Here is a 13,407-nt window from a genome sequence, read left to right as displayed (position 1 = left end):
GTTTTACAAAGTACACTCAACTCAAGTAAAACACAAAGCAACTGAATTACTAAAACGACTTGACCTTGTACGATTTTTAAAATCGTGACATCTGAGATAAAATGCCAAAGAGCGAACAAGAGGGATAAAGAACAAGTGACGAATACAGAATTATACGAAACAAAGGAAAAACGAGTGAGACGAGCTATGATGATATCGATTTGTCAACTGGATGGTTAACGTTTTAAAAACAGACTACGTTTAATTTCATTAGTACTTATGTTGTAATTAATATTCAGCCTTATATAACAGTTGATATTTATGATTATTAAGGGAGCGTGAACATTGCCAATTTGCTTAATTAATACACATTTGAAACGGCCATTTTATCGTAGAAATAAAATAAATAATCGTATTGAAATTTCCTTACCTACTTCATTATCATTGTATGCAAATGAAGGCATTTAGTGTCGGTTGCTACATGACCTTTGGCATGAATTGGAGACCTATAGTCGTTCTAATGTTTTGAAGCTGTCTACTGAAATGGGGATGGCAATGCTGATTCATTGAATGTGCCTAATTAATTGAATCCTACTTGTACATATTATCCGTGGCTATAAGGGTGTTTTTGTCAGAGAGACTAATAAATGTCACTGAAGTATGAAATTTTTCAAACAATAAAATTTACCGGACGTTTTAAGTTTTTAACAGTAACTGAATGTTTGGTGCACCGGACCCTAATACTACAAGGAAACATCTCGAAATTTGCATCAGATTACTTTGCCTAAAATGCATCTTTCTCATCAGTTTTTAAACAATCAAGAGAGCATTTACTAGAACTACAACTCGTCCGTTGAGCAAGTGCTACAAGTTAAAAAAAAACTAAGTTCCTAAACGGACAGTAAATTTATTTATTTTATTTAACATTTTAAATCAGGCAACAAGGTCCATATTACAAATACCTTACAGACTAACATATATATGCATTTTATATAAACTTAAAAAAACTAAACACTATTTTTGCGACAAAACGGCGTGGCTCCGTTGAATCGTCTGGTCTTGTGTCGGTTTCGGCAGTGAAGCTATGCTAGTAGTAGTGGGCTATGAAGTTCGTTTTAATCTTGGGAAAATATCCATGCTACGAGTAGAATGTCGTTTAAAATACTTGGGGGAGGTGACATTTCACTATGTTTCCAAACAGAAACTGCAAACCGAATGATGTTTTATGCAAGAGCATAAGTCAGTGACATTTATAAGTATCGATTGTAAGTAATTACATAATAGCTGGCTTGCCCAGTAAGTCTTTAAACCACATCGTTATTAATAATGTGTGCACAATTATCCACGTCTTTCTGTATAGTCAGCGTCAAAAGTAAATAATAATTTTCAAACAGTTATAATTATAACCTTTTATAACGTTAAGTTAACACCAGTAGTTCCTATATGGCATAGTACCTACTCATAGTATTTTTTGACGTTGACTGTACACTATAGTTCGTTTTTTTAGCATTAGAAATAAGGTAAACAATCTTGATGCGTCTTTTAATTGAAAAACACATTTTAAAAATAAGTTACGGCAAATATGTAACAATTATGAATCTAATACGATCATTTATATTATTCTGCTTTCATAAGTAATAGTTATTAATTTTTAAAAAGCGTTTTTCAATTAAATGACATGTCAAGATCGCTTACCTTCTTTCAAGTTCTTTCTAATGCTAAAAAAACGAACTATAGTCCAACGTTCTTATGGCGTGTCACGCTATAAGCACGGCACATTCTTGTCGTCTTTTCACTTGTTGGTCTAATAGTAGTGTAAATAGTCCAGCAGTTGCCATCCCTATGAAATGTTTGTTGGTGTTCAGTGTGCCGTTACGCTGAGTGTAATATTGTAAATTATTGGTTTTCTTTCTTGTTATAACTATACTTCGCGAAAATGGGAGCAAATTACGGGTATTTCATTGAGTACAAGGAGCAAAACATCTTTTTATTTATTTATTTAACCTCTATTGCACAATACAAGAAAATACAAATGGCGGATTTAATGCCTTAAGGCAGCGGTCGGCAACAGGCGGCCCGCGAGCCTCCCTGGCTATTTTTTATGTAATATTGACAAACAACAATGTCTGATAAAGTCATACCCCCTTATTCATAAACGTTTACTAAAGTTGACAAGCCGATAATAATCGTTTGTCCCTTTCCGACGTATTGGTATGATGGAAAGGGACAAACGATTATTATCGGCTTGTCAACTTTAGTAAACGTTTATGAATAAGGGGGATAAATATTAACAAAGTGCGGCCCGCGTCAACTTCGTTAACTACTATGTGGCCCTTGGCTGCTAAAAGGTTGCCGACCGCTGCCTTAAGGCATTTCATACCGCTAATCACCTAATATAGAATACCAAGTACTTACCTACAACTGGTTTTGCACATTGTACTCGATGATATGCGCGCAATTCGCTTCCATTTTTGTGACTTATGATTATAACTTAATACTTACACAAAATTGCAACATTTGCTCCTATCACGTCTAAAATGGTTTCGCAATGTCATTTCATCAAATTCAAATTAGCTAACCGACAATTAACGTTAACATAATAGTCTTCCAATCGTTTCTCATTCCGTGAGTGTTAACATTGTTTTAATGAGTGGTTTTATTAAACAAGATTTGAACCGTGATTAAATTTAATTAAAAAGTCATTATAACATGATTTTAATATAAAGAACTTTGATGTTTATTTTCTAGTCATTACGTTTATATTGGTAACTAGACGGGCCCGCAGCTCCGCTCGCGTAAATAAAATAAAGAGTTTGTCTTATGTTTAGTTAAATACCGACATTATTATGTATTCAACCCTGCCAGGGTTTATAACTGTGATAAGGATTTCTTATTTGTCAAGTAGGTAGCCGTTATTTGGATAACTTAATTCGAAAATTTCTTATAACGTACGTAGGTATTTATTTAAAACTTGTTTTAACATAAAATTATTACTTATTGTCGTAAGCCTAGTTGCAAAAACGTTCATTAGATTACTTATTTTCCGCTTTAAGCCACGAATATGGACGACCACCACCCATAAATCACCTTTTCATACAAACGTAGGTAGTCCCTATTTCCCTTTCTGGATCTTAACATTACTACGGCTAAGGTGACGCAACGATCCAAAGGACTCACCTGGCCTCCGATACCAGATCACGCCATGTTTCTTGCGATCTTGCGATAGCTCTCGCCATCGGGCGTCTCCCATTTTGTTGTCCCAAGTACGCTCGTCTCCCATTCTATAACTTTGTATTTTTGGCTTATCTCGGCAGCCCTTTCCCTGGACGAATGACAATGTTTGCCGAAGCCATGAAAATCAATCTGAATAATAATAACTCATAAAGAAATTTAAAACAATAAAATACAAATTATTAACACGATAATCATACGATAATATTAATTTGATTGATATGTCATAAATGGCATAATTCACTCGTATGGGCTATGGACTAAGGTTGAGGTTGGCAGCACTTTTTATTTTACTTCGTGTAAAAAAACTCAGAAATACCTGTATACCAACATGACAAACATAATTTAGGTTACTTTAACTTACGGATTATTTGGTCTAATCTGTAGCACCGCCAAACGAAAGCAACCGAGAGTTGCCGAGAAATGGTCGAAGTCGTAAAATCAAGATTGATATGAAAATTTATTTTCCTTATTGTAAATTAAATACGCATCGAAAGCGATAGTTTTTATGTTTTAGTTTTATTCTCATATGTAGATAATAGATTTAAACAGTTTTTTCTTATCATACGTGCGTTGTATTCGAGATACGTGTCAAAAACTTTTTTAGAAATTTGTAAGGCGCCATCTCTCTTCTTCGCTCGTTTTTTATCCCGTTCTGGTTTTTCAATTTTATATATATGATATGCAAAGTGCGTGGTGAGGGCTCTACAAGCAATGTATACAGAGCCGCTCAAACCTTGGCACAGTAACGCACACGGCCAGCCAATGAAATTAGATTGCGGTGCGCCTTACTACTTTCAAAAAATGTTTCTTATGCACTCATACTACATAATATAGCTATTTATATGTTTTTATAGGGAGATAATTTATCTTTAGAATAGAATTAGTTTCGCTCTTATTATGTCCGGTTTTTATGGATTATGGACTGTGTTAACGGAACTCAGGTACGCTGTAGAACTGAGACTGAGATTGTGAGTGACTGAGATGATGGCAGGTATGTCGGAATTCTATACAATAGGCACAGAGTACAATTTAGGACAACGGTTTCGTACAGTTGTATTTTTTATTATGTATTGACAGCATCAACTTACGTATGTGATAACTTGATAAGACTTAGATGGGCACGAAACGCATGACCACGAAAAATCGCTCCGAGCGAAATCGTTCGATACTGGCACTCGGTCCAGCGAATTCGTTCGGAGCGTTTTTGGAGGCACAAATTAGGCCGTATAGAGCTTCGAATAATTTTACGATTTAGACTCACTTGTTTTTAGTCACTCGCGCGACATGTTTCGGAGAGCCTAGGTCTAGTATGTCTCACAATAGTTTAAATTCCGTATAGAGCTGCTCCTCGGTTCGAACTCTGTGAAGTAGGTTTAAAACATAGCCGTGAATAATGGTGTACGTGTGTGTGCAGGTGTTCCGCGCGTGCACGCCGCCGGACGCCATCTCGCTGGTGTCGCGGCTGCTGGAGTACACGCCCGGGGCGCGGCTGTCGCCGCTGCAGGCGTGCGCGCACAGCTTCTTCGACGAGCTGCGCGAGCCCGCCGCGCGCCTGCCCAACGGCCGCGCGCTGCCGCCGCTGTTCAACTTCACGGAGTACGAGCTCAACATCCAGCCCAGCCTCAACGACTTCCTCAAGCCGCGCGCCAGCCCCGCCGCCGACACGCCCTGTGCCAGCCACCAGCCCGAGCTGGACCAGGACTCCGCGTGTGAGTGCGACTCCACCCCCCACCTCCCCCCACCTCCCCTGCGACATGTCACTGAAGGCTCATGCGGACGGTGCGAGAACGACCATGCGAGTTTCATTACGTTGCGGTATTTGTACGGTCGGTTGAATTGGACGTAACCGACAGTCCCCGCAATGTAACTAAATTCGCATGCGAGTTCGCGCGCCGTCTAAGTCGGCCCTAACGCTTACAACGCCCTGCGTTACGTTTCTTGCGGTTTCGGAACCGCAAAAAATGTAACGTCCGGCGTGCTTCATAAGCCCACGCCCTTCCAAGTCTGAAACCGCAAGAAATTAATCGCAGTGCGAAATTAAGCGCAATGTAACCCGAGTTTCACTGAGTGTACGCTTCGAGCGTTCTGCGTGCATGCCTGACGATGACGCCGACCGCCATACTTGTGCTTTTTTTTTGACCGATGTCGGCTTTAGCATCAAGCGTACGTTCCGTAGCTGAGACTTTATACCTACTTTTACTATTCTCGTTATCAGTTCGGACCTTGTGTTTCGAGAGGATTATTAAAACTCAATAATACACCCATACGGTATCTTAACCGAGCCTTATGGCCCGAATTCACTCTCAAAATATTGTTATAACATAAATTGCCCTTGATCTTATGTTGCCGGTGTTGAGAGCGTTTTAAATAAAGTCAAATCTGTGTTTTACAAAATATATCACAGGCGGCCTTCGCACTTACGCAGCAATGGCATATAGATACACATGAGTGTGATGACCGCGTTGTTACGCCTGAAAAATTCACCGCCATGACAAATGCACCTGGAAACGAGACGGTGGATATTCTGGGAGCACCATTTTATATTCCCGATGCTTTTATAAGTCATCCATCATAAGAGCGTACGAGTAATGTTACATTTGTATTGCAGGCGATAATGCGACAGCGAGCGGGCCGAGCGGCGGGTCGCCGAGCGCGTCGTAGACGGCTTGTTGTCCCGCTCCCACGCCGGCTGGTGGTCCCGCTCGCACGCCGGCGCCGGCGAGCTCCCGCGGACGGGACAGTGATATCGTCGCCCGGTGGTGGACGACAACTGGTATCATTGGCCGCGAGCCGAGCGAACCTCTCCGATACGGATTTTAGATTGAGAGTCATTCGTATGCTAACTAGAGATAGTCCTTTTTATTGGCCGTCGGGGATAAATTTTATGCATAATAGGTGTTTTCGGCGAGTTATCGTGTGATACTGTAGTGTGATTGTCGATAAAGCTTGAGCTGTCGTAGTCGGTGAGAAGGGTAAATCCGCTGTAGATTCTAAACCGTCGCGATGTGATTACTTTGTACTTTTGTAAGCTCAAATTGTCTCTTTGTGTACATACCTTAAATGTTGAGTTGGAGAGTAATATTTACCGGGTAAACGACAGATGATCACCTGGAGCGGTTGTTTCCTTTTGTTTCTTGTACTACCGTCACGGGATCAGTGGCCGCCGCCGGTCTGACAGCGATACTTTATTGCGAGCGTAAACTTGCTTGGCCGTGTAATCAGTAGGGCAGACATATTCTGTAGTGCATTAGTGTATTTATTGTTGGAACGTATCACTAACTCATAAAACTTACGAAGCGTATGCCTAGTGTTATTTCAACGATGAAACTTAGCAGATGGTACATTTTTCGCATTCATAGGGAGCATACTTGTAAATTTTTATAACTAGCGTAAACTGATCTCTCGAGATAATTTATAATGTTTAATAATAACTCGGAATATTGTATTTGTATAAACAATTCAGAGAATATAATTTTTTTAGATTTACTACATTATAGATTTTTTTTCGGGCAACTTCTATATGTAATAACATTTTTTTTATTGCGGTGTACCTTATTGTCTTATCCAAAGCTGGATAAATGTAATCTATTTGATAGCACTGTCGATGTCCTAATGTAACGACATAGTTTTTCGATAATATTGTATTCTATATTCAATAAATGATATTTCTATTATATAAAAAAATTGTCATTGAAAACACTATGGTTATTAGTAGTCATTTATGAAACGGTGTATAAATAAAGCTATTTTCATTGTCATAGTTTTTAAGTACGTATGCGAACTAATTTCGTTTTGCACTTCAATTGGGCATAAAAACAAATTAGGCAAAGGTAGTAAACCTTTAACGTAGAGTAACGGAATCATTATGCGTGGAATACGTAGTCTCAGCGCGCGACCATCCGCTTACTTAGACGCGAATGCGCGCCGACTTACGAATAGAACATTTGGAACTTATGCAAGGTAGGTTAAAAATTATAGCGTTCTTTATCGGAATACTTTCCCTTCTCTACTAAGATATTGCTTCGTGAGAAAGGTTGTCTCTTTAATTTTCCATTTTCTTTAAATATGGATATGTCTTTAACGATATAATTGTTGTATTTGTGTATTCGGGTGATGTGATGGTAGCTCGAACACCTAAACAGCCTACGTAATGTTATAACCTATCCGTTAGTAGCACGGTCACGATTCACGTCCTAATAATGATTACAGTTGATCGAAAGTTTTAAAAGCTTAACAAGTGAATGTTCGTCGCAATTTCGACGTTATAAATAGTCAAAATTTTGTGAAAGTAACGTATCGTTACATTTACATAAACATACGCGATGATTTTATCTTTTACATGTAATGAAATGTATATGCTAGTTTTCTTTTTCTTTGTAGCATGCACTGCCTAGTATTTCCAAAATCCTCGTTTTACCTTTGAACCCTGAAACGCAATGACTTTTAATTAGCTGTAAAATTATTGTATCTTAAGGGATGTATCATCGCCATTCGGTGAGCGCGCGGCGCAACGATTTGAAATCACACCTAGTGGAGCTTAGTTGTCGTCAATAAGGCTATTGATTTGCTGACACCTTTATATGTCTTGTAAATATATTATAATTATCTTTGTGGTATGACTCTGAGTGCCGTTTATCGGTTACCGGGTGGGCGTAGGCTAGGAGGGTGAAGCCGGCGTCAGGTACTGGGCGCTGCGGTCCGGTACCGGTCGCTTGCCGCCCCGTACCGGGCGCCCGCAGCCTGCGACTGCCGGCACCGCTGCGGGCTCGGGGAAGTAGTTTAGATACGCATATTTTTATTAAGTCTATCTAATATGGATTTTGTAATCGACGTTGCTTCTAAAGACCCTCTGTGTAAAAAGATTAAGACATACTAGTGACCTGAATGTATGAAAATGATGTTTATTGAACTTTATCCCACTGAATTCTCACTCACGTTTTGCGTGCACATTTACTACCTTTACGAGAATTTCCGTATATAAAACACATAGTTCGAAATGGGGTTATGACTTATAAATTATTTAAAGTAAAAGGACTTTTTATTATTACTATTACTGTAATATTAAATTTAATAGTGAGTGAAATTTGTATTTTGTTTTAAAATTGTTTAACTGAAATTGAATACATCATAACACCCATATCGTTGTTAGTTATGAATGAAAATAACATAATTATAAAAGTAAATATTAAATGAATAGTAAATATGTTTTTTTATTTTAGCATTAATTATCCCTTAGGCACACCCCTTTCATTAATTTGTTATTATATTATATTTAAGTTTCATAAAAAACTCACGCTTGGCTGCATATTTCTAATAGGTTTTCTTGACATCTATAGATAAAGAACTATTTTGTATTATTTTTTTTCAAAATTTTAGACCCAGTAGTTTCGGAGATGAAGGGGGAGAAATCATCATTTTTTGGCTATTTTCTTGAATAACTTCTAAATTAATTATTTTAAAATTACAAAAAAAAAATACTTGAGATTCTCAAAATGAGCTCTTTCATTGTATGTAATACGATATAGTTTAACCTTTTGAACGCCAAACGGCGCATCCATTGGCCGTGCCACTGACGCCACGGGGGTAAAATTTAGTTTTGTGAATAAATAATGCCAACCTAAAAGTGGGGTATTTTTCAGTAGATTTTCATCAAAAAACGATCGACGTCAAATGCCGTCGTCACGATTTTGCGTTGACGTCAATTGCCGTCTGTGGCGTTCAAAAGGTTAAAAAACTTTTTTTTTTTTAATTTTCTCGTTTACCCCCCAAAAGTGGCCTCCATGTTTAAAATTCATTTATTTAAGTAAGAGGTCCGTCTTTGGGTCACGATTTTACATATGTGTATGTACTAAATTTCAACTTAATTGGTCTAGTACTTTTGGATAAAATGTGCTGTGACAGACAGACGCAAGAGTGATCCTATAAGGGTTCCGTTTTTTCCTTTTGAGATACGGAACCATAAAAAGAGTTGCAATAGGGTGGAATCACATCTGTCAGCATCGAGCCGCATTTTAAATATGAGAAATTGCTCGTTAGCATGCTTTCAGCTTTTGGATGCGTACGCATCTTCATACTAACGAGCAATTTCTCATATATAAAATGCGGCTCGATGCTGACAGATGTGATTCCACCCATACGCGCAACCTAATAATTGAATCTAGAAGTGAGAATATAGAAGCGACATAAACAAGCATTCATTGTTGAGTTAGGACGTAGCATCTTAGTAGTTTGTGTTTGGGATGAAGTTCCTGTACCTCCTGACCTTATTTATTTTCACGATAAGGGTCACGGAACCATTTAGCCGTTTTTATTTTGCGCGCGTTTCCGGGCTGTTCAAAAACCATAGACAAACCTAAGGCAGCATTTCCGCCATAGATTTAATATATAGAGATCCCGTCTCAGCGAGCTGTCACTGTTGCCACTTTTGTTTAGTGTACGATTCACAATGAGGCCCACCTTGCTGTAGCCATGTCGATAAAGTCATATCGATAAACTATCGATAATTCTTGCAATTTTAATTTTACTTCAAAGGTTTAACGATACCTAAAATGAACAAAAACGCTTTTATTCTTTATTGTGGTTATCAGATCACAATTTTATCGTCACGCCCCAGCAGGGAACCAAAGGAAAGTTCAGATATTGAATTAAAATACATAAATACCTACTAAAATATGTGTTCCGCAATAATTTAATTATTTTATTACATTATAATATATTCATTATCCATTAGCATTTTAATTATGTTCATGTTTAACGAAGATATTGAAGCTTCAATTCGTCGCTATTTCGTTCCGCTGTGTAGCGTTTATCGATATATAACATGATTAAAATCGACTTTTCACATCCCTAAAAGAGCACACATATACGCTTTTAGGCACACATACACAGCCTGGGCGCATCAAAAAAGGCAACACTTGATTTGAAGTCCATCTTGTCAACAGTATGGTTGTCCTTTTTTGACAAACGGCATTTTTAAAAGAGCGAGGAGAGAGAAATGATACTAGTTGCTGCGCCGTGAAAGAGAACAGAAAGCGTTGGGCCCTTGATTTCCGCTCTATGCATGCATCCGTCTTATTCTGCCAAGGATTCATTCATGCAAGATTCATGCAGTTCTGCGATCCATTTTTGTCAGTAGAAAAGAGCGGCAAATTTTAAAAATTTAGGTGCTGCCAAGCTGCTAAGGGTTACCGTCCAATAGAAAATTTGAATTTCGCGCCTTTTTCTACTGACAAAGTTGTTTGACCGGCTATATATAGGCATACACGAAAAATTTTAATGCGGCCTTAAAATTTGAAGGCGTAACAGACTACCGCACCGCACCCCGACCTTAAGGTGGTAGACACTATCGCACCGCACCAAGGTCATTGTGCGACGCACCGATAAGTAAGAGCGAGAAACAGATATAGCTTTCTCGCTCTTACTTATCGGTGCGTCACACAATAACCTTGGTGCGGTGCGATAGTGTTACCACTATTATGGGTGCGGGGCACTAAAGCTGCTAGCACACTATCGCACCGCACCAAGGTCATTGTGCGACGCACCGATAAGTAAGAGCGAGAAAGAGATATCGCTTTCTCGCGTCTCTTACTTATGGGTGCGTCTCACAATGACCTTGGTGCGGTGCGATAGTGTGTTATCACTATAAGTGAGAGCAAGAATTTATGACACGAAACATTAGATAGTGCATAGACTTATAATATATAGAGACGGTGTCTCAGCGAGCTGTCACTGTTGCCACTTTTGTTTAGTGTACGATTAACAATGAGGCCCACGTTGCTGTAGCCATGTCGATAAAGTCATATCGATAAACTATCGACATTTCTTGCAATTTTAATTTTACTTCAAAGGCTTAACGATACCTAAAATTACCAAAAACGCTTTTATTCTTTATTGTGGTTATCAGATCACAATTTTATAGTCACGCCCCAGCAGGGAACCAAGGGAAAGTTCAGATATTTAATTAAAATACATGAATACGTCCTAAAATAGGTGTTCCGCAATAATTGAATTATATTATTATATATTCATTATCCATTAGCATTTCAATTATGTTTATGTTTAACGAAGATATTGAAGCTTCAATTAAACGCTATTTCGTTCCGCTGTGTAGCGTTTATCGATATATAACATGATTAAAATCGACTTTTCATATCCCTAAAAGAGCACACATATACGCTTTTACGCACACATACACAGCCTGGGCGCATCAAGAAAGGCAACACTTGATTTGAAGTCCACCTTGTCAACAGTATGGTTGTCCTTTTTTGACAAACGGCATTTTTAAAAGAGCGAGGAGAGAGAAATGATACTAGTTGCTGCGACGTGAAAGAGAACAGAAAACATTGCGCCCTTGAGATAGTGTATACATGATACAAAATAAAATGTTGGTCATATTGAAAATACATCTGTCCGACAGTGTAAAGGCCATTTAAACACGCGTTTATTTTGTCCGTCAAAATTGTGTCAAATGAAATGACTCAAAATGTCAAATGCACTGAAATATGAAACCTATGGAAGTGAAACGTCAACGAATAATGCGTGCCACTGTGACGTCATCTTAGAACTAAACATGGCGGTTTTAGTGCTGCCCAGAAGATTTTTACTGTTACTAGGTTTTATCGATACATCGATAACTTTTTAACATTCTCGGCTCATTTTATTTAAAATACTAAGTATGTATTATTTGTGGAGTTTATGTTTTAATAGGAAGTAAGTAAATAAATAAAAATTCTTTATTAGTATATTGTTATGTGAAAAGATACTTTGATTGAGTAAGATGTGTGGAGTCTAGGACAATTTCGTGCTTCAAATTTGACAGGTAAACGAGATGATGCTGTACTACGCAATACATATTGCGATTTTTGCGGTAACTCTGATTTTCAAAAGTTGACGTTTGACAACTTAGTGACCGCAAAACACATGGCGCAGTACAGCGCCATCTGTTTTGGATGTCAGAATAAGTGTACGTGTTTTTCTTGGACTTTACCTCTCCATTACAATCAATTTTGTTGTGTTGCTAACCCTAGTCTGTAACACACTACCGCACTGCACCTCGACCTTGGTGCGCCGTATCTATAAGTGAGAGCGATACAAAATTCAAGCTTATTAAGCGACGGGTGAAAAAAAAAAAACACCTTCAGAACATTTTTTTTATTACAAAAATAAGGAATGACTTCCGCTCTTCAACTTCTTCAACATTTATTCAGCAAATAGGCCACAAGGGCATTTTTATACGTCAACATTGAATTTACATACAATACAAGCAAAAATAATAACAATACATTAACCATTTTATAAATTACAACTATATGTAAGTATATGGTCTCTTAATGTCGAATTATATAAAAAAAATATAATAATGATATAAAAAAGCCCGCAGGGCAGCTTGTGGAGTAACGACCCCACGGCCCCGAGTTACCCTAGTGCTCCCGAGAGTCGGTCAGGATCTCCATCTCCAGACACTTTCTTTTTATGTTCATTTCTTGGTAACCTATAAAAAATGATTTAATTATTAAATTAAGATAATTTAGTTGGTTTGAAGCGGGGTAGCATGATAAAATAAGAAAATATAAATAGGCAATCATAATATATCGATATCAAAGTCGATAAATAAAGTACAACCCTAGCTGAAATGTTTACATTATTTAAGCGTAAAAATATAGTTAAATAAATCCAATCACTTCATGATCTATAACTGCACAGAAGAACCTTGCTATTTATAATGTGAAACATCCTTACATTTCCCAGGAACATTAACAATAACCAATATTTTTCATGTAAATGATAGCGTACCTGTGTAAGGTTAAAGATGGCTGATTTGGTGGTTTTCTTATGCCGCACCCTAATACACTATACACTGGCATATTCGCGACGTAATTATTCACATTTGGCTTCAATTATTTTCAATCACAAGCAAAATATTGAAAGATAATTAATAATTTTAATTTTCACCACGACTTTTTGACAGGACAAGTACCGGCTGAACTGACAGACAATGACATTTGGGTGACTAAACATGGCGAATTTTCGGCCGCATTAGGTATTTACGTATTTTCATGGAACACTTTATGTACGTACTGAAATACTGTCATCTTTTTTTGCTATGGGTTACAGTGCTGAGTAAAAACGAGACAGATATATATTTATGTGTGTGCCGTCAAAATGGGTGCTATTTCTATAAGCAATTGTACGTAT

At 37.9% G+C, this 13,407-nt stretch overlaps 1 protein-coding gene across 8 annotated transcripts in view; it reads left to right on the top strand.

The window, feature by feature from the left end:
- The window catches only part of LOC134796654 (glycogen synthase kinase-3 beta), a 48,174-nt gene extending 39,762 nt beyond the window's left edge, over nt 1-8,412 (top strand). For all 8 annotated transcript variants that reach the window (XM_063768794.1, XM_063768796.1, XM_063768795.1 and 5 more), the window contains 2 exons: nt 4,628-4,922; nt 5,822-8,412. In XM_063768794.1, coding sequence (XP_063624864.1) covers nt 4,628-4,922; nt 5,822-5,874 — 348 coding nt within the window. In that variant the 3' untranslated portion in view covers nt 5,875-8,412. The remainder of the gene's footprint in view (nt 1-4,627; nt 4,923-5,821) is intronic.
- Nucleotides 8,413-13,407: the final 4,995 nt, after the last annotated feature.

The sequence above is a fragment of the Cydia splendana genome, chromosome 14, assembly GCF_910591565.1.
Source record: "Cydia splendana chromosome 14, ilCydSple1.2, whole genome shotgun sequence".
Taxonomy (NCBI): Eukaryota; Metazoa; Arthropoda; class Insecta; order Lepidoptera; family Tortricidae; genus Cydia; species Cydia splendana.
This window is presented reverse-complemented; position numbering and strand designations above follow the sequence as displayed.